Genomic DNA, 22,995 nt, shown 5'->3' on the forward strand with positions numbered 1-22,995 from the left:
GCATTTAAAAGCATTTTATGTGTTCATTTTATATTTGAAATTAACAAATCCTCTCTCATTCTAAGGTGCTAACAATTTGCATCACACAAGCATATACTTGTCTAAAATGAGCTATTTTCATTTGTTCACGTGCATTTCTAGGGGTTGGCCTAAGAGAATACGTTCTTATAGCAACACAATTGCAACCCTACCATGATGACTCTAAATATCACTAATATTTCAATATCACAAAGGAGTAGAACACATGAAGATTGTTTAGGCAAATAATAGAGTAGAATTTTACATTGTGTAGGAAAAAAATTAGACATAGAAGATGAATATGTGATACAAACTTGACCTAACTCATGAATTTGATATTATACACAATAATATCTAATTTAGATTAAAAGATCATGTTTATGGAGTAAATACCAACTCAATTTCAAAATGTTTAACAAAGATAAACATTCAATCATGACTTAGACACTCTTCTCCTTCACACTTGCTTTCGTAAAACAACTATTCCAATTGATTAATTAATTATATTAACTTAATTTACTTTTACAACAACAAAGGCAAAATTAAAATATTTGAATATTGATTATTTTCAAATGTGAAATTATAATGTCATATTCAACCAATTATAATGGAATTTATCATTATTTCATCATATTAAAAAAGTTATTTTAAATTGAGGTTTGTTACATTGGGCATTTCTACAACCAAAAGAGGGAGTTAAAAACTTTCTTTCTTTTTCAATTCATTTTATTGAAGATAAGTCGCTCATTAGGGTTAAACTTTTGCAGATCCTATAAACTGAGGTCCACTTATCTCCAGAGTATCCCGTGTTTACTCTCATTCTTCGGTATTCTCAACGTTGACATTTCACACTAATCAAACTCACTTCCAGATTTTACTGGTTTCTAGATTTAATTCCCTAGAAGTTATCCATCCCTAACGTGTGTCCCAATTTATTCCCCACATGTGGGACCTGAAAACAAACGACTTGGTATCTAACCCCAAGGGAAGATTGTCTGTATTTCTTGTTGAAAGAAATCCACGTGGAATTGTGGGAAACAAATCAATGCCATTCTAAACGATTACAACCTATCTTCAAGCCTGTACACATCACTCACTGTTATTATTACCTATCTTTGTGTTTTGGGTAGAATGTTTTAATCACTAGGTGTTGGAAAAGGCCACTGATGGGCAGCCAATAGCCCATGAACTGTGTATTTTTATTGATCCTTTTAATGTAGGATTTTTGTATTCATGCTACACCCTTTTTGTAATTCTTTGAAAGAAAACTGATACTGTAACATATGGTTTGGCCTCTATGACTCTGCATCTCTATGTGTACTACAAGTGATATGACTGATTGAGAGATGGAGGTCTAAGTGCTTGCCGCATGAGCAATGGGAATTGCAATGTAGGTTTTCAGCCTGCACAAGCACGAGAGGCATAGCATTGAAACAAGGTAAGTTCTACAACCAATCAACTGGGATACATCCGCCTCTGTTGTTGTTATATTTTTAAGCCATTTTTATGACATTGGTATTCATTTACTGCTTCACAGACATAGAAACCACCTCAATATCTGTATTTCTGTGATTCTTTATAGTACATTAGGTTCTGAAGTCGAACTCGAGAGATCCTGCTCAAGATTCTACTTCTCAGAATCAATCTGTGGGCGTGCGTGTCGTGTGAGTGCATATGCATTGTTTGTAAGGTTTTGACACCCAAATCTAATCCACGAAGGATTAAGGCCCATTCTGTTTCCTATAATTATTTGTATTTGATTTACAAATTTATTATCCACCGAGTAAAAATGATATCTGGATTTACACTAAATTAATCAAGCGTAGAATCCACTGCTTTGATTTGAAACTTTTTATTGGCTTTCAGATCCCGTTGATTGATAATGATCCAGTTCTAAGGGTTTTAGGTTAAACCCACTTCCAAGGGTTCGTTTGCTCAAAGTTGATACTCTTTAAACCCGTTTCTGAGGATTTATGTACTCAATTTTGATTTGTAGTTCAAGGATGCTAACCTACATTTATTAGGACCAGTGATTCAATGCTCTGGTAAATGGAGAAATTCTCTACAGATGATACACACCTTTTGTCGAGGCTATATGATTCTGGAGATCCTGGGGTTTAGTCGCAGGAGTTGAAAGCCCAATAGCTTTACCCCTTTGTACCTGACAAGAGGGTTTCAATTACCCTTTTTACGCAATTTTTCAGGGATGTCTTGATTTATTAACCAGGCATTCAGTGCTCGAGTGTGGCTATGTTTTTTGTGGCGAGTCAATGTCATCTAACGTTTTTCTGCAGAGCGTGTGCAGAAAAAAGCTTTCTATGCTATGGAAACTTGATTTTCCTGCATATTAATGGTTGAGTAGCACGTACTTTCAACATTAAAATAGCCTCGGAGCTTAAAATTGGTTGAATGCAGATTAGGGGCTGCCATTTAAATTCCTTTTTTAGTTTCTAGATTTATTAGTTGATTTATAATAATCTTGGTCAAAGGGTCAAATGAAAAGATAAAGAGGTACAGATTTGAACAATACACAAGTCGGATGGAAAAGAATCCCCTTGTGGACTTCTAAAGGGGGTTCTCGTACATGAAATTAGTGTCTTGCTTGGCGGTGACCTAAAAAACCACCTCTATGTTAGCTATTAGAGTGTGTGAGAAATATTTTATGACGGTTGACTGGAGTTAGATCCCACTTCCCAACTTAATTTTGGCTATTAGAGTTTGTCATTCTAGGAAGGAAGTCTCCTTTTGTTGTTATCCTTAAGGATATGCAGAAAAAAAAAATTCCCATGCATTATAAAACTGAAAGCAATAATGATATTTCAATATAGATTTCTGAGACAACATATTCATTCAGCATTTTAGTCATGGACATGTAATGGCAATATTCAGAAACATTGCCATGAGCTAGATACAAGCTTGTTACTGACCATATGCCTTGTCACATTGCTAAGGTATGTTCTGTGCATGATAGCTAGAGAAACAATATGCAATGCTGTATTTTAAGGATGCAGATATTCTTTATGCGGTCTAAGTTCCCAATACTTATCTTATCCATAAGCATGTGTATATGATTCATACGAATGGACAGAATTATTGGATTTGATTGAAGACCTGTATGTTTTTGTTTGTCCGTGTTGTCATTTATTAGACAACGGCTAGAACATGTCAACTTTGATCATATTTTTATCATATATTACTGACAAGATTGAACTTAGATCCGTAAGATTCATTGTATAAGCATTACATTTTTTCTTTAATGGAATTGTCTTGCACTTGCAATTCTTACTTTTGGAATATTTTATTTTGTCTTTGAAATTGTGAATTTTATATCTGAGTTTCCTTGCAGAGCCTATTTGATCTGAGGCCCATCAAGAGAATTGGTTTAAGCCATTTGTTTCTGTCATCTGTCAGAAATGGCATTTGGGAAGAATGCGCGGAAGGAAAAACATTCTTTTTCTTGTTTTTCTACAACAACAATTGTTGTTTTTGTGGCATTCTGCTTGATTGGAGTCTGGATGATGATGTCCTCATCTTTGGTGCCAGCACAGAGAGTGACTTTGCTTGTTATGGGTAGTAACTCAGAAGTGAAGGAGAAATCAAATGGTTCTCAGACCTTTGAAGAAAGTCCAGGAGATCTAACAGATGATGCGATCAAAGGAGATGATAGTGCTTCTATCCAGAAGGCTGAAAAGACATCAGAGAACACTGATGAATCAGCAGAAGAATCCAGAGAGCAATTTGGGGAAGTAAAAAAAAGCGAAGTAAGTAATAGCAATAACAAGGACATTGAACAGATGACGGCAAATGAGAATAAAGAGGTCAATGAAAACATTATTGAGAAACTAGATGATAAATTTGGGAATTGGGACAATAAAATGATTGATGATGGTCAAGCGGAAAAGCAAGATGATGCTGCCAGTGAAAGTGGGAATAGCCAAACAAAAGAAGAGAATGTCAAAGATTTGAAATTGCCTGAATCATTGCCTAATGGTGCCGGAAATGAGCTTTTGAAGGAAAACCAAATAGAACCTGGAAACTGGGCAACACAAACAACTGAATCAAAGATAGAACAAGCTGATGAGGTAATCAATCATGAGAAGAAGAGTGAAAAAGAGCCAAAGGAATTAGAGAAAGTAGATAAAGAACAGAGTAGTGGAGATGCTGGATACAAGTACAGCTGGAAAGTTTGCAATGTTTCAGCTGGTCCAGATTACATTCCCTGTCTAGATAATGAAGTGGCTATTAGACAGCTTCACAGTACTGGACACTATGAGCATCGGGAACGACATTGCCCTGAAGATCCCCCTACATGTCTTGTTCCTCTCCCTGAAGGGTACAAAAAGCCAATAAAATGGCCCAAAAGCAGAGATATGGTTGGTCATCTCTCTATCTCACTCACTCTCTGTCTTCTTCCAAAATCTGTTTTCTCTTTACCTCCTTTTTCTTTCATCTATATAAAATATGCATAGAGAATATCATTGACATTTAATCATTGTTCTTGTGTAGATATGGTACAACAATGTTCCCCACACCAAGCTTGCAATTGTCAAAAAGCATCAAAACTGGCTGAGGGTATCAGGGAAATATCTTACTTTCCCTGGTGGTGGAACTCAATTCAAAAATGGAGCTCTTCATTACATTGATTTTATTCAAGAGGCAAGTCTTTAAGTATTTGATTGGGAGGTTAAAAGCTTTAATTTTTTCCAAGCAACATGCTGTACACTTTATTTTACGCATTTCTAAATGAACAGGGAATAACATTTTATTGTCCTGCCCAACTTATGCTTGCATTTCAAATTGTCATTCCTTTTTCTTTACTTCTCAGAAAATTTGTCACTATTGGGGTTTATTTTATGGTTCAATTTCCATTAATAGGCCTTTGGCACTAAAGAAATGTTTTGGGGAAAAGGACAGGACTTGTAGATAATTGATTCTTTGCTTCTTAGTTTAACAGGAAGCAATCTCTGCAATTATTGCACTTTTAGTTGTTGACATACTGGATCTATGTTGTCATTCACATTATTCTGTTTAAAATTTGTGCTAGCTTACTCATATCAGATCATAACTTTGTTACACATTATTTTGGATCTTTCTCTTAAGACACTATCCTGTCTACAGGTGGTAGTGGAACTTGGTTTCCTTAAGGATTATGGTGCACATGAATCTTTCAGAATGTTCATAGTATAGATCTCTTTTAGGGAGAGTATTTTTGCCTACATTCAGTCCTCGATATCCTAGTTTGTCTCGATTAGTACTTAAGGGCTATTTAGTTATGATCCTAAATTGATCACATTTTCGGCTTACCCTTGGTCCTCACTCTCATAGCTTATCTTGATTGGTACCTTAGAGTTATTTGGTTATGATCATAAATTGATCACTTTCTTATAGCATTTATACTTTAAAAAGAACACAGAGACAAAAATCTAAACTTAAAAGTTAAAACTGAAATTATTATAATTCTGAAACGTAACGGTTAAAATAATGTTTCAGGATTTTCTGAAAATAGAGATCTGAATTGAGGCAAGCAATCTGAACTGAAAGGAAAATCTGAGTTGGATGTAGAATTTTGGAATTACTATATTATAAAATCTAAATCAACATAATGTCTGAAATCTGAAACTGCTGGGAATTAAAATCGAAAACTTATGAAATTAATATACATCTGAAATAGCTGAAATTAATATACATATGAAACCTAATGGCTTAGATAATAAATTTCAGATTTTCTGAAAATAGATAACCAAATTGAAACAGCAATCTAAACTGGAAATCTGATTGGACTGTTGAAATTTGGAATCAGAATGTAGTAAAATCCGAAGCAATGTAAATTATGTAATGTCTGAAATCTGAAACTGCTGGTCTTCTGTGAACTAAAATTAAAGCTTCCAAAAGTCTGAAATGAACTGCTGAAAGTAAAGCCGAAAACTGTAGCTGTATTAGTACTGAAAATAGATGAGATAGCACATAGGAGAGGAGAATTTTTTTTAAGAAGCTAGATGTGCTATTTCAGGATGAAAAATTTCAAGAGCAGTATTTGTGCTGCACTTTGCCTAGAAGTTAAACGTTTCAGATTGCCAAAGAGAAAAAAATTCACAGGACATAACCTGACATGTCATTAGAGGGAATGAGCCTCTTTTTATAGAATTTATATGAGACAACCTTTTTATAACAAATCTACCAAATCAGCCAGATATCCTAGATACATTCAATCAGACACAATGACCACTAGGGTGGGTTGGTCCATTAAACCCAAAAGATGTTTCTATATGCATAAAAAGGCGGCTTAGGCTACTACTTAATCATGGTATTGTCATTCGTATAGAACAACACAGGTACATAATAGCTGTCACATTATGATAAATTTCTTTGCCTCTATCTGGTGGTCTCCTGTCAGACTAGTCACTATAACATATCCTTATACAGATTAAAATGCTTAAAAGGGGTAAACAAGCGACAAAAACTGTTCAATCAGCAGTTTCACTTTCTTGTCTTTCATGTCTATGTGCTTTTACCTTGACATACGAGTCTTCTATGGAATATCTTTGGCAAATGAAACATGAATCCTCTTTAAAAAGTTGTTTACCTCATCTCATTGGTTGAATCGGATTGTTTGTGCATAGTTTCAAACTTTCAACCATCATTTGTTCTCAACTGCTATTCTTTGTCGAACTTCATGTACAATTTACTTAGGATTAAGCCACATTGGCCGCATGAACCCATCTACCCATATTAAAGCTACACAAAAATCACAGTCAAGTTAATAGTTGTCAAGCTACAAATTCAATCTCTGTACCTACCCTTGCAATCTAGCTGCTTTTGACCACTGGCCTTACATAATCAAGGTTTGAGATCTAACTAAATCTGCACAAACCATTTTTGGTGGAGGAGTATATAGAGAAACTTGAGTTCATGTTTATGTTGGAGAATCTTGTGCTTCAACATCTGTGCATTTTCATCAGCACTATTGAGACACCTCATGGGCTCTTAGTGATATTTACTATTTCAATATTATTCATGAATCCACAGTTTTTCATTATTATATCTTAAGAACTTGTGTTATATAGAACTTGGATCTCTCGCATGCATAGATCCTTCATATAGATTTTCTTTTGTATTTGTTCATTTGATTTATAGCATCGCTCTGGATAAAACCAGTTTTTGCCTCCAAACTGTATTCCGGATTCCCTCCATCTTTAATGTGGAACAATTCTTAAAGATGATTCTTGCTTGCTTCCGTTGAAGAAGGTTTTGATTGAACTATGATATGTCTCCTGCAGTCAGTGTCCTTGCCAATGTTCTTTCTATAATTTTGGTGCTCTCCCATTAGGCCAGAAAAGTGCCCTGGTACCATTGGTGTGGTAGTAAATTGTATCACTGGTTTTAACTGCAAAGAGGAGTTACACTTTAAAAGAACACAAATTGACTAGAAATATTAGAGCTTTAAGATTCAGTTGAAATTTATAGATATGTGAAACCTAACAACTCAGAACTTAACCTCTGGAATTCCTGAAAAAATAGATTAAAATTTCTGAAATTGAAAAAGCTTGATTTCAGAAATTTGAATGCAACAGAAAATACTAGATGAGCATAAAACTTTGGAATTGCACTGGTATAAAATCTGAACTGATGTAATGCCTGAAATATGTTAAAGAAATGAAATATGGATCTGATGTAAACTAAAATCTAAAATATTACAGAGATATACTTTTGAAAAGAAATTTGGAAACTCTTGCTGTATTATTACTCAAAACAAAGTGACAGTACATGCCAGAGATAAATCTTTGCTAAGAATGTATGGATGCCGTCTCAGGGCAAAATAAAAACTGACATCCAGAACAGATGTCTAATCGACAAGGATGCAATCTAAGGTAACCCGGTATTTTCCATGTTGGTCTTTCTTTCAATGAAATTTGAGATGATCAGGGGTCCATATGGTACCTTGACTGTCGTTCCCTAGTTGTTTAGTTGACTAGGTCTAACTAAATTATAAATTCATAGATTTTTAAAATTAATATTTTTGAGGTTGTTTTTCTTTGCACCTTGGGATTTGGGCTTTAATTTTCATTTGCCAGCCAAGTTTTGGAATCTGCCTTTATATAAGGCTTGATGTATCTTTGTATGCACTTATTCTTACTTTGATGATGAGGATGTAAAGTCCAAAATCCATTTGAAGTTTTATACTTGTATTTTCATGCTAATAAGGGATTTTCAAGTCTGACATGTAGGTATTTTGAATGTTTTCTCATGCAAGTCCACAGACTGCAAACTTTGCACGGTGGAACCTTGAAACCAGGAAACTTGAAACCCTAGAGCTTGGAATTAAGGAATTTGGGACCTTGACTACTATAACTGTAAGCCCTAAGCTTGACTCTTGGAACCTTGGACATTGAATCTGGAATCCTAAAACCTTGAACACAAACCCTCAACACTGAATTGAAACTTTGAACCTGATGTATATTTTAGTTTTCTTTTAAATTTCTGATAATCTATGGGGGATCTATAGGGGCCCCACCTGAAAATAAAATCATATGATAGACTCAAGCAATCCGGAATGCAAATGAAAACAGACATTCTATAAAACAGAAAAAAAACATTATCACCTTTTATTGGACGAAAGAGCCATATGACTAGAAGAATGATATGAAGCTCACCAGAGTCCAACCAATGAGAACAACATCATTGTCATGATTGAAAAAATTTAATCACAATATGTTATCCAACTTATTCTTTAGATTTATTTGTAAACAAGCTAAAAAAACAGAGATGAAACATAACAAACAGAATCAAAAAAAATATATGAATCAATATACCTGGTGAATGGTGGCTTGAAATTTGACTCCATCATTCTTCTTCTTGCTTCCTCTCATTTCTGTTTTCCTCTTCCTGCTTGCAAATATAAATTGTAAAATGGTTACCGATAAACAACAAGTGTGAAGTCATAAAAAGAAAGTGGGTTAGAGTTTAGCAATGTTTTAGGGTGTGTTTTTAGGTTAGAGGGCTTTGTAGATCCCTCATATAAATGTCAGTTTTTTAGTAGTTTAAACAGTCATTTTTAAAAAAAACATTCTAATGTAAAAACTGTTGGAAGTAGCCTGACATCCCTGGGGTGGTCAAGGAATAGCAGGTTGTCCTCAAAATCTTCCTCAAATTCGAGCAATGTCCCCAAATATTTGCATTCTTTTTGATGGGGCAGGCCATGCCCAGGATGGTTGAGGAAAGCAGGCTGTCCTCAAAATGTTTCTCAAATCAGGGAGGGGGGACGTCCCAAAAGTTTGCATTCTTTTGGGGTGGGATGGGGATGTTTTATACCCATATTGGAACCCCTGACATGTCCAGGATTCCTAGGAAAGGTCAAAGCCTCCAGGGACACGGGTAAACTCTTCTTAGGATAGTTATCATTAAAAATTTAGTCTTCTACCTGATTATATGTTTTGAATGACTCAGACTCGTGTACCTAAAGGAATGGTTTTTGTAATTGTTTTACTGGCACAACTGTAAGGATTTTAATGATCAAGAAGCACTGGCAGTTGAAAACCTTATTTTGAATCATCAAATATTAATTGGTGACTTGGTTTCCGTTTTTAGCAGATTGTACCTGACATTGCATGGGGTAAGCATAGTCGGGTAGTGTTGGATGTTGGCTGTGGTGTTGCCAGTTTAGGAGGATTTCTCTTTGAAAGAGATGTTTTAACTATGTCCTTTGCACCGAAGGATGAGCATGAAGCACAAGTTCAGCTTGCTCTGGAACGAGGAATCCCTGCAATATCTGCAGTCATGGGCACCCAAAGGCTTCCCTTTCCAAGTGTTGTCTTTGATATTGTGCATTGTGCCAGATGCAGGGTCCCATGGCATGCTGATGGTATAGTCTTTAAGGATTCAACTGAATACAATTTAGTAGGTGTTATAGTATCTTGATTTCAATTTATTTATATGCAAGCACTTTAAAAATCACATAGTGGGCAAATCTTACAGGTGGCAGGCTTCTTTTGGAGTTAGATCGTGTTTTAAGACCTGGGGGCTACTTTGTATGGTCAGCCACTCCTGTTTATCAAAAACTAGCTGAGGATGTTGGTATCTGGAAAGGTAAGAATAATTGATCTTTGAATTTGTTTTCAATTTTGCTTTTTGTAGAGGAGAGATATGCTTCATGATTGTATTTCAATCCAAATCCTGTTTATGGATTTCTTGAGTGGCAAGATTATATTCAATGATTTGGAACTTGGTAGGTACATCCTATAGAAACTTGATTATTTTTTGCTTGTACAATACATTATATTTTATAACTAAATATGTGGCATGGTGCTGGTGCTGAGTTCATTGCATTTGTCTGTACAGCATGCAAGTTCTTTCATCAAAGGAATTACAAAAATTGAACATTACTTGATGGAAAATGACTAATTGTTGTGTTTTAAACTTCATATAATTAATTATTATTCATGATATGTGCTACTATAAGGTGGAAACTACAGTGGGTTTGGCAATAAATGTGTTCCTTGATCGCTTGCAAATGATTTGTTCGGTAGTAGTGCTTGGATCATAAATATGTTTGGTTATTGGGACCTTAGCAATGATCATCTTGGAGAGCTTGATGGGTACTTCTGTCCAATTGTTTTCCTTCAGGTTCAATCAGATCAAGCTGCTGTGTGATGCTTTTTTTCAATCAATCAAAATATCTTGGGAGACACAACTTACAGCAGTTCACATTATGTGTTAATATCATCATCATTTCTCTTTAAGTCTTAATATCATTATCATCTCGGCCATAAAATATAATATAATGATGCCCAATTATTTCCTTCTAATGGTTGTCTCTTGTCAAATTGAATTGGACCACTGGAAAAAAATCTACATTTTTTGTAAGTATTTTTTTGTTGAAAATTTAGGTTAGTTATTACAAAGATAGTTTGGTAGATAGGTTTAATTTTTTTATTTCTAGATAATTAATGGGGATTGTTTATTGAGGTCCCTCCTAGTAACAACTAATTAGAAAGTCATATACCAACAACATAACAATATTGCCAACCTATCTGCGCAATAAAATGAATAGACACATAGAAAATGCTACAAAACAATCCATATATCTATCACTACCAGCCAAAACAACCAGCCTAACTAAAAATAAATAGAAACAACTAAAATAACATAACCTAGCCCAACCAGAAAAACCTAGGGCAAATGAAACACAACTGAGCATGCCATTCCATTCACAGCGGGAGCTGTCAACCAGCAGTCATGGACCCTATTATAACTTCCATTTTCTGAAATTGCAAACAGCTCCACTGAAGGTACAGTCAGACCCACAGTTTCCTCCAGACCAAAGAACTTGAAACCACAAGTCAACTCTGCTTGCTGCACGGTTCACATCAACCAATCATTCTCCATAAGGGGCATCCTGTATCCACTTGTCGGCTCCAATGACACCTTTATGCTAAGACATCACCATATGCTTTATCACCAGATAGGTCCTGACAGAACTTCTCAATATTTTGCATATGAACCTTTAAATCTTGCACAGTTGCGTCCATGGCTCTTATATCCACCTTCGCCATCTCCACTGGTGCTTTAACCTATATTACCATCCTCTTGGAAATGCTCCAATAAGCTCTCTTGCACAGCTTTATCCACAATTGCCACATTCAATTTGCACAAGAAGTCACCCATAACAGAGCCCCTGAATCAGATATCACCATTTTTTGTCAATGCTGTCCAGACCTAAAGTGGTTTTGATTACATTAAGTTTCCCCACACTATTACAGTTAAAATTATTTTTCATGATTGTCTGTCACCTTCTCATGGTGATATCAATTCCTTGCACCTACATTGCCTGTGATTAGAATCATGCCTACATAGAGACCAATGCCCATAAGTTCATAACACTGAGAGCACAGCCAATGCCCATAAGTTCATAACACATTGCAGGCCAAGACCAACTTAAAATGAATCCACCACATGTTTAAAATGATACCCTCCAAGCTGAGGAATGAAGACTACATGAATGGGCATAATTAAAACTGCACAAACCATAGGATAATCATCATATATCCCTCCACAAAGATATTATATTCCAATAATCTTAGAGACTTCCCCAAAATAATCAAGCTGCTTGATGATAGCAATAGCCAAGGGGGCTGATTGTTATCCAGCAAATTAGCAAGGTTAGGCCAATCATTTGTATCCTTACTCTCAATGTAAGTAACCTCTTTGAGATGAACCCTGAAATTCACCAAGAAATCCACAACCCTATTGTGTTCTTTGTAGCAATGGCTGATTTCACTAAATAAAACTTGGATTTCCAATGATCCACTTCTTCCAATATCACCCTAAGTTTCCAATCAGGACAGAACTGCTTGTTCACTGTATTTATAATTACCTGCAAATCACCATCCACTTCATTTGCAAGATACCATTCATTCATTGTTTGTTTTAATGTTTAGGAATTTAGAATCCCCTATCACAAAGGAACCTTGAGAATCTCTAATTACAAAACCTGCCCCCCCCATCACCTAGGTTTCATTTGGAGGCCCTGTCAAAGTTTAACTTCACCAGAAGGGTTTAATTTATTAAGCCTGCTATAGGTGGTTAAATAATTTGTCAAGTTAGTCTATACTAAATTACTAATAGCCTGGGTGATTGAAAGTGAAACACCTGCGTAGGATAGGATGAGGAATAAGATTTGGTTGAGGAAAAATAAGATCATAACAAAGATTTATTATGATTCAACATTGAATAAAATTGTTTAATGTTTCAATAAAGAATACCGTGGTACATTAGTTTATGAAAATCCATGAGAACCTTTGAGAGCTTGTCAAAAAGCCATTGTCGTCTAGAGCTGAGTGCAAGAGGGAGGAGAGGCATCTGAAGGTTGAGAACAATAGCAGCATAATCAAGACGTATATTGTTTAGGTGCTGAACTTTTGTTGCAGCATGGTGCTGTGAGAAGGCAAGGCCTTTGAGTAAAAAGGAGGCCTGATGTAGTAGTGCAACCTCTAACAACAGATAACAAAGTGTGAATGATGTGGTAGATCTAGACATACAATAATTTAGAAAAATCTGTATTTTTTAGTGTAAAAGAAAAATGTTGCATGACATGAAGTAAAGGAGGGTCCGTTGGGGCAAGCGAAGCTGGTGGTCAGGTCTGGTGAACCATGGATTGTGCAGATTTGTCTTAAATTTAAACACTAAAACATTAAACAAAAAAAAGACTGTGCTGCCATTGATGGAGGAGGATGGACGCCGTGATTTGAGGAAGCTGATTATGACTTGATTGAATGATAAGGAATGAATGAAAAGAAGAGTAGCACCTGTTGGAGGATAAATATTTGGCTGATCACTCATTTCCAAACATTTGTTAGCTGATCATGGATCCCACACAAATGTTTGGCTGTTTATGTCAGCCAAAAAGTGAGGGGATTTATGATTCAGACTGAATATTAATTGGATCCTGTATTTTGTATGCTTCTGGGGAAAGCATGGAAGAATATGGCAAACATTAGTGAAGAGGCTGGAAGAGGAACCGTGCACTCAATAGTTAAAAATATGTATTATATGGTTTTCTATAAAGCTTTGATATTTTAAATATTTAGAGCTAGGAGTTTATTTTTAAAAAATAATTAAACTCTAGAATTTGTAAGTCTAACAGGATGAATAAAAGTAATTGTATAACTTTGTAACCCTGGCACAACTTTACCAACAGATGTAAAATCATATAACTAGCACTTGCACCCCAACAAGGTGCAATGGTTATGCCGATAGCAAGATATGCTTTGGGTAATATATTGGAGGGCAGGCAAAAGTTGGAAGAAATGAACATTGCCGGATCTTGAAATGTGCAAAAAAATAAATTTAAAATTTGATTTGGTGATGTTTAAACCCTAAATTCATATCTTTTTAAATACAAAATAAATCTACAACTTTAAAATAGTGTTCAGGGTTTAGACCTTGAATATATATTAACATATTTGTAGAAAGCATTTGAGAGTCTAGTGTAGTAGACCCAACTAACAATTTTCCAAAAGATGCAACTTCATTCTTGAAATTTGAATATGTGAGTAAAGTTTCACCCATCCATATGCACAACAATCTCTTATCTATCAAATAATTGTTAGTGTAGCATCAATTACATATCACACTTGTCTCACACTATATTATAAATTTTGAGGAATGTGTGGTATCTAGTAACTAGAAAAAATGTGTAAGCTTCTTATAGAAGTCTACCTTAATATATAGTCTAACAAGGCGAACCTTACATTGAGGACAATTTGAGCGAATAGTTCCTCTTTTAATATTACCTATAACGTGCACAAGTCAACTTTTTGGTTGCATGCTTACACATGTCATCATCACAATCCATCATTCATGTATAATAGAGTGCAATAAAATTATTTTCTTGTTTTTAAACCTTTTACATCTAATTATGAATAAATTTCAAAATATCTTGATAATACCTTATAGATAATTTTTGCTTCAAATTGTTTTTTCCTATTTCCTCTAACAACAAACTTAGTCATGATGAAATATATCAAAATGGCCGTAGTACAAGTAAACAACTAATAATTGCAAATTCAATTTGAAGACCCAAAGGGGTATAGGTAAGATCATGTGGCTACAAACTTGTACGATCAACATTTTTGTGTATTTTTTGGGTTGGAAAATTTAAACTCACAATTCTTGAGGTTTGGACTCCAAAGATAATTTTTTCTTTGCTCGGCAATTTTAGAAGGGTGCAACTTTGGTTTCAAGGTTTGATAATAGGGAACTTTAGATTTCAACATTAATTAGCAATTTGTAAGCATGCAGATTTAATCTTAAAGTATACAAACTATTACAAACTCAAGATTTGGAACTCACTTAGCATCCTACAAACTATAAATTTGTTTTAACTATTTGATTAGATGACTTTTTAAAGTTTTTGATTTTCTTGTTGTGATTGTATATGCATTTTTGGGCTTGAATTATTGATCCTACAAACATCGAAATATGGATACTCTAGATAGGGCTTATTTTGAAAAGCTTGAAACATTCAACTAAATGACTCCACAATTATGATTTACATCGACAAAAAGAGAACTTGTAACATAGTTGAAATAGTTTCAAACTTTCAACAAAACAAAAGGATGAAACACACAAAGGTAGATGAATCCATTCATTCATACAAACATGGAAAAAGGCATGGAAAATACTTGGAAAAGAGAAAGTTCCAATAATCCATAAATACACTACTCGAATCTAAAACTTGAACAAGCATAGGGAAACCAAGTGCTAATGTAATGCTCAAGAATGCTTGACTTAGACCAAAACCTCACTGTTGGTAAAGATAAATAGGAAAAAATAAATTGATGTAGGATTACAAGGGGACTTGACACATGAGAAGATTAAATTCCAACCACCTTGAAGTTTGGGATCCTATTATGAATCTATATATGCTGTAGATTGAGAGAAGAAGCCCAAAGTAGTGTAACTTTTAGGTTTGGACTCTTGATGTAAGCTTACCTATGGTGTGTTACACGGGGATGCGTGTTGCCCATCCATTCATTTTTTTATTTTTACAAATTCATTTCCTTGGTGCATTTCCAACATATTAATTCCACGTCTTTAGTATCCTATTATGTGTATTGCCCTACTATTTTAAGGGGTCATTGCATAACCTCCCTCCTAGAGGTTCTCACTGCTGCCTAGAGGGTTGGCCGACTGATGACAAGATTGAATGGCTGCCTACAAGTTGGTTATTTTTATGAGCGACCCCCTTTCTCTCTATGGGCAAGTATGACTGATCCCCACTTCTCTATATGGAGTCCAACCCCTCTCGATTGATGAGATCCATCCCTATTGATGAGATGAGGACAACCCATCTAGCTAGTTCGTTTGGGGCAGCAGAGTGGGATAAGATATAGTCCTGCCCATTATAGAACTAGTAACCCACCCTAAGTAAGCACTGGTAGGAAACCTTTTCGAACTATTGCAACTATATCCACCTAAGTTCCCACTATGATTTTCACCATTATAGTTAGTAAAGGGAAGCAGAACATTAAGGGAAAATTTTGACAGAGACATTTTCAGCAGAATATTCTTACTACTCCCTTGTACTATCTCTTGCTGAGATTGTACTCCCATTCCTTCCTCCATGTGGGCAGAACATGCTTCCAACATTTGAAGCTATCAAAACTCAACTGCTCAGCATGAGGGACACCTATCTGTCTATAATGTTCTTCCTTTACACCTCATGCCCTGTCATTTAACCTGGTCGTAAGTGAATTATGTTTCTGATTAAGACACCACACGATATCTTTAAATTGAAAGACGGTAGAATATTTTAAGATGAGAACAAAAGATTTAAGGGAATTTAAAATTCCTTTTTTTTAATAGAGTATGGACTATGGAATTAATATCTTCATCCATTGGATCTTTCCTTCTCACGTCTTCTCCCCTTGTTCAACTTTCTTCAATGCATAATCAAATAAAAATGGCTTTCAGTGCCGTAATTTAATTTATTCGATCTTCTCATCTTTTTCATCTTTTTTTATTGAATTCATATCTTTCTCGATTGGTGCGAGTAGTGATGCCAAGTGAAGAAACCCTAATTCCTAACGAAGCCATCACAGTTATACACTATGCCCTGATTAAAAAGGATTGTTTGTTTGCTCACTCACTGAAAAACTTTAATTGAAGTGATTTAATCATTTAGGAGGATCATATTTTAGAGATGCTATTCATTTACTTGTATATCTTTTGAAGAAGTGAAAGTTTTTATGCTAAAATTTTATTTTGAATGTCTGTAGAGATATCAATGCACGATTTCTAATTTTATCTTGAAGCAAAGCATATTTTCTGTAAGTTGCAGATCTATTGAAAAAAAAATCCCTCTAATTATGGTTTGATGGATGTCCATACCCTGTTCCACGAGACTACATTTCTGTCAAGCATTTTGTCAAACAGTTCGCATGTCTTGTGGATGCTTCCACATTTTGCATACATGTCTACCTGAGCATTTCCAACTATAATATCTGACAAAACCCCCCCTTCCATTTTGCTTTGATGGATGTCCATACCCTATTCCAAAGCTCCCATTTTGGTACAGGCCTGTATGCTGGCGAAAGTTGTGGAATTTGGGTTTACCCTGCTAATTGCATTTCCTTGAAAGTCTCTAATGCCTTCTGACAAATCCATTTTGTGCATAACCTTCAATCATTGCAGTCCATGAGAAGACATTTCTTTTCTTTGAGGCATTCTGTCAAACAAGTCACACACCTTGTCTATGCTTCCACATTTTGTATACATGTCTACCACGGCTGTTGCAATACGACATCTGACAAAATCCTTTAACTTAATGATAAATAGCGTCATAGTATCATGCTCTGCCTCTTCAAAAATCAGTCTTGAGGTTGCAAGAACGAATCACGTTATCTTCATGATGAAGGAACAAATATGGAGTCCGTGTGTGGCTACAGCCATGGTGTCTCTAGCTTTTGTTCTTGATGGAAACGTGCCAAGGCTCTTCTGGCAAGTTTTTAGATGAGGCCAGAGACATATAGACTCAGAAGCGAGGCACTTCAACTGTGGCTTGGCCCAGGAAGGGAAGCACTGGTTACTATGCCGCTCTCAGCCAGCGTGATGCACAGCAGTTGAGCCAGCGGTGGGAGCTTATTGCAGAGTAATGTGCCCTACATATATGGGCATGAATAATCCATTACCACTGTCAAGGTGTGAGAGGACTATTCAACCGTTCGAAAATTTTTCCGATAATTTCACTGCGTAAGGAATTGAAATCCAGTGGGCAATGCCCACAAAAAAAGCCCATTGGATAATTACGATTTGGCAAAAGGATTTTGCTTCACCTAGTTGAAGATGGAAACTAAAATTGTTTTTCTGTCAAAGGGTGCATTCTGGATGGTACCCGACATTCTTTTTGATTGGAGGGAAATGAGTTCCCATGGAGAAGAATGGTACCTACAGAAAAACTTGTCAGAACCATTTTGATCAATCTGCATAAGTAATGTGAAGATGACACGAGGCTGGAGGAAATTATTGCTCTAGAGCTGACTACTAGCTTAGAGACTGGTTCATTGCCAAAAAGACTAAAGCTGGTAATGGTGACAACAAAGACTACAGTCCAGTTACACACAAGGTGATCGGTGAGGTCAGCTTCAACCGAGAAAACATATTGAGGACTCAGTCCCATTATTGTTGTTTTGTAACTGTCTGGTGAGGCCCAATCCAACTAGAGGAGCAGTTGAGGTGAGACCTAGTCACACCTAAGGATAAGCTTCTGTTGGGCCAAGTCCCACTGGTGATATATTTGCCAAGTTACCGATTTGGATTTGGCTACGTCAATTTGGGATTGGGTATGTTTTGGGCGTCTGTACAAAAGGCATATAAAAACCACAAATATATACATTATCTAACTTAAAAACAGGAATTAAGTTCATATATTAATATTTTTAGCCTATATACATATTCTAGCCTACAAAAATCTGCCATGCAAATGCAAAACCTAATCTGAACCCACAATAAACCAAACCCAAACCTGAATCCCAAATGAATTGTATGTGAATCCAGGGCTGCAAGGGATCAAACTGGTAACAAATTATATTTGTGAGGAATAGCTGGGTTGGGTGCATCCCTATTCATGCAAAGTTGTTTTTGTTGCGAATGATTGTGTGTGTACTTGTTCACATAGTTGCATAGGAACTGTTGTGTGTCCTAGTTCATACTGATTTGATACTTCTCTATAAAATTATAAATCATGGGTTTGTCCGTGTTCGTCAGTTATTAGTAAGTGTAGTGGGGCCATTCTTGCCACTATTTGTAAGTGTGCTGAACATAATGTGAATATGTTTATTTCACATATGGTGTTGATTCTCTCCTAGTTTTTGAATTATTTGTTATAAGGGCTAATGTTGGAAATTTAGGTTACTTATTACACATAATTCGCTGGATAGGTTTAATTTGCTAAACCTATTATAGTTGGCTAAAAAAATGGTCAAGTTAATCTGTAATAAGAGTTAGTTGGGTGATTGTTAAGCCCACCTAGAATAGGTTAAAGGATAAGATTTGGTTGAGAAAAAATAGAACCATAACCAAGATCTGCTTATGATTCAGCATTGTATAAAATCCTTAATGTTTAAATACAGAATATCCTGGTATGTTAGTTTTGTAGTGCAAAATTTCAGATTTGATGCCATTCAACAATTCCAGTGGCTTGAACACAGATGCACTGGAAACAGTAACCCTATCTTCCTACTGCTTTATGTCACATCGACCACCAGGGAAATTTGTGAGGGAGGTGTATTAGTATTATATAGCTGGCAAATCTTTCTATTCCATAAGATAATTAATATTAAAATTTTTGACTAATATTTGAGAAAATATCTAGAAGTGACTATATATGCTTATAACTTTTGGAAAAATAATTTCTTTGGGTATACATTATAAATAATAGCTAATGCTTGTAGGAGTTATAGTAGTTGGTGAATTTAATTTTTGAAAAAAAAAGAAATTGCCATATCAGGAAATTTGGTCACAAATAACTAATAGTATTTTTTTCACTAGAATTGTTAGGACTTACGGGGTTTATACAGAAAGATCCTTGGATGAGATGTTTTTAATGTCATGCCCCCGCCATGAAGGTTATATCCATATCAATAAACAGGAAGCATTATTAATAGCAGCTGGGCTGATTATGAACAGCAATGGCATTGAGGATAAAACAGCGATTAGATTATTGCAATTAAGCAACCTTAACTATGCAGCAAAACACTATGTATCTGGTTAGAGACATGCGATCCACTCAAGAGGTGTGATTGTCAACTAATGGTAATGACTAATGAATAATGGTGGGACTCCAATGAGGAGTCCCAACCCATTATGAAAAGACAATACCCCAAAAGTCGCACATGTTGAGGGAAATGAGAGGATACCAAACCATGTTGGGAAGAAGAAAGGAAGGCATCGAAGAAGTGGAAATCAGGATTTGATCAAACTAGAGTTTGCAGACGCAGAATTAATGTATTAAACAGCAGTTTATATACTTATCAAATATCGTGGTATGAAGTATAATGCATTGCAATATGATCTGGCTGATTTGTTACTTGTCTTCCATTTGATATGAAGTAGGAATGTATGCAGATAATCTATTGCTTCTAATTTATGCATAATTAATACTGAAGTAGGAATGTATGCGTAATTAATGATGAATGATGAAGATTCCTTTAAAGCTTATAGCCAATCCGCCCTCCCATTATGGAGGGTAGAATGTACATACAAGGAATGCAATTAGCGTAAGGGCCCATTCGAGTAGAGTGTAACCCCGAGTGGGGCTGGGAGGCCGAATGGTGGGTGTCATTCTGTGCTCCCGGGCTTGATGGATAGGCTCAAGACGCCTTGTATGATCTCCCATGGTGCTTTTAATGTGGATGGGTTGTTGGGAAAACCCTTAAGGGAATCCCACATGTACATTATGTAAATTGTAATGACAAGTAGAATTCTATTTTTAGCTATAATAGGATGATATGCTTATTCATCTTTCTTAATGATAACTAACCTGGTTGCAGGCTCTAAATCAAGATATAAAGTTGACAATTTTGCATTCCTAAATATAGTCCATACCTTATTTGGGAATTGTAGGGCAAATTAGAGTAAAGTACCAATAGGGGACATTACATTTAACTAGAGTTACAATGTGTTTCAAGGTCATTTTATTTAGTCTTTTCTTGCTTCATGCTATTTTAAGAGGAGCTTTAGGTATTTAAGGCATTATGCAAAAGCTACGAATGAAATTAATCTTCTGCCTAAATAATTTTATATTTCATTGATTTTGCAGCTATGTCGGCTTTAACGAAATCCATGTGTTGGAATCTTGTTGAAAAGAAAAAGGATAGAGTGAATGCAGTAGGTATTGCTATCTATCAGAAACCGACGTCTAACACTTGCTATGAACTAAGAAGGAACCAAGAACCTCCTTTGTGTGAAGAGAGTGATGACCCCAATGCAGCATGGTATGCCCATATATTACTATTTCCATCAATGCCCTCATAATACTATTTCCTGCACATTGATTTACAGTAAACTCAAGAAGCTTTGATATTTATTTTTGTGATAGGTATGTTCCTCTGAAGAGCTGCATGCATAAGGTGCCAACTGGTGATGGTGAGCGTGAGCGTGGGACTGAATGGCCAGAAGAATGGCCTCAAAGGCTTGACAAAGCTCCATATTGGTTGAACAATGAACGAGCTGGAGTATATGGCAAACAAGCAGCAATGGATTTCATATCAGATTCTGAACATTGGAAACGAGTTGTTTTTAAGTCTTATCTCAATAAAATGGGAATTGACTGGTCTAGTGTTCGGAATGTTATGGATATGAAAGCAGTCTATGGGGGGTAGGATTTCTTTTCTTGTCAGTCTAGAATAATAGATCATGTGTTTTGAGATCCAATGCCATGAGAATCTCCTGTAGAATTTTACATGGAAGCCAGCTTAACCAATATTTTTCTAATTGTGGATTCTTATCTTCTTATCTTCTTACCGATTATTTAATTTATTTATTTACTGGTAGACTGTTTACAGATTACTTTACTATTTCCTTCTTTTAATAGATAAATGATATATGACCTTCCTGTCAATCACAGGCTATTTACAATAATACTAATCAGGCTATTTACAATAATACTAATTTGTTTGTCTTAAAAGGAGACTTATATGAGGTGTTTGTGTTGCAGATTTGCAGCTGCTTTGGCAGGAAAGAAGCTTTGGGTAATGAATGTTGTGCCAATAGATTCCCCTGATACACTTCCTATTATCTATGACCGTGGTCTTATTGGTATTCATCACGACTGGTGTCAATCTTTCAGCACTTATCCTAGGACATATGATCTCTTGCATGCGGATCACCTCTTCTCCAAGCTTAAGCAAAGGTTGGCATTAGTTAGATATGACTATTGCATGTAATCCTTTTAGTAATTTCATCTTCCAAGTCTTGTGAATTGTTTCATTCTCTAATCTAAAATACAATATTAATAAATTAACTTTGTATTTGCAGGTGTCCACTGGTTCCTGTAATGGCAGAAATTGATAGAATATTAAGGCCAGGGGGTTCTGCTATTTTTCGAGATAAAATAGAGACAATAAATGAATTGGAAGGCATGGTAATTTCAATGCATTGGGAAGTTAGATTTACCTATTCACAAGATCAGGAAGGGATACTCCGTGCACAGAAGACTATGTGGCGCCCAACATCCTCCTAAAACAACATTTGTAAGCACTGCTCAGTTCTTACCAAGATTCAGATGATACAAGAAGTCTTAGATCTCATCTGCCTTGGTTTTTTCACTTTCTCATAATTTTGTAATGGCTATGAACTTGAATGTGCTTGAATGAAGCATATAAAATATATTTGTTTAAGGTTTTTGTCCTTTTGTTCATTTGTTGATTCTATAGGGCTTTGGCTAAGATTAGATAGGGAGATGAACATGCTACAAGGAGAAAATGTTATTAATTTGTATAGAGATTATTCAAATGTGCTCGCATTATTACATAACTAGAAATGGGAAAATGATAACCGGAAGGGTTATTAACTTATTGAGACGAGTGAATTTAATGAGCGATTCTTTGAGTTGGCCCAAAATTCAGTAGGGCAAACACAGTTGTGAGTAATATAGAGGTGAGTATATTGGGGTTCTACTGTTCACAGGGCCAGTGAGATCCCTAATGCCGTTAGAAACATTGCCTGGGTCACCTGGATTGCCTATGGATAATGCCGGTTGGCATCCCCTGTTGAGATATTCTTCAGCCGTTCATCTTGAACTTCAGCGACCTATAAATTAATTCATGCATTTGAGTCCAGAGCCGCCAGCTCAAAATAAAATTATAAAGGATTGTTTAGTCATTGTTTGTAGCAAGGCTATCCGATGGATTTTTTTCTATGTAGCCTTGTTATTTTGCCTTAGTTTTGCTGTAAATTTTTTTTTTCTTCATATCCTTGTCA

General features: G+C 35.7%; 1 protein-coding gene across 2 annotated transcripts; it reads left to right on the plus strand.

Annotated features, from left to right (window-relative positions):
* Positions 1–841: 841 nt before the first annotated feature.
* LOC131071202 (probable methyltransferase PMT26) lies at positions 842–22,589 on the plus strand. 2 transcript variants are annotated; one of them, XM_058006935.2, is made up of 9 exons: positions 842–1,456; positions 3,365–4,391; positions 4,525–4,674; positions 9,607–9,877; positions 9,991–10,101; positions 20,834–21,008; positions 21,113–21,391; positions 21,731–21,925; positions 22,051–22,589. In XM_058006935.2, the coding sequence occupies exons 2-9, from the start codon at positions 3,432–3,434 to the stop codon at positions 22,253–22,255; spliced, it is 2,346 nt and encodes a 781-aa protein (XP_057862918.2). In that variant the 5' UTR covers positions 842–1,456; positions 3,365–3,431; the 3' UTR covers positions 22,256–22,589. The 2 variants fall into 2 exon arrangements, with proteins under 2 accessions (XP_057862918.2, XP_057862928.2); XM_058006945.2 differs by having other exon boundaries at positions 863–1,456; positions 3,430–4,391.
* The last annotated feature ends 406 nt before the right edge of the window (positions 22,590–22,995 follow it).

This window comes from Cryptomeria japonica, chromosome 1 (assembly GCF_030272615.1).
Source record: "Cryptomeria japonica chromosome 1, Sugi_1.0, whole genome shotgun sequence".
In the NCBI taxonomy this organism is placed as follows: Eukaryota; Viridiplantae; Streptophyta; class Pinopsida; order Cupressales; family Cupressaceae; genus Cryptomeria; species Cryptomeria japonica.

What these genes read in the sequence shown, in the direction of transcription:
- LOC131071202 (XM_058006935.2), top strand. Translation starts at nt 3,432, where the DNA reads ATGGCATTTGGGAAGAATGCGCGGAAGGAAAAACATTCTTTTTCTTGT. An exon ending in GGCCCAAAAGCAGAGATATG is followed by an intron (nt 4,392 to 4,524) that starts GTTGGTCATCTC and finishes GTTCTTGTGTAG; the next exon opens with ATATGGTACAACAATGTTCC. An exon ending in GATGACCCCAATGCAGCATG is followed by an intron (nt 21,009 to 21,112) that starts GTATGCCCATAT and finishes TTTTTGTGATAG; the next exon opens with GTATGTTCCTCTGAAGAGCT.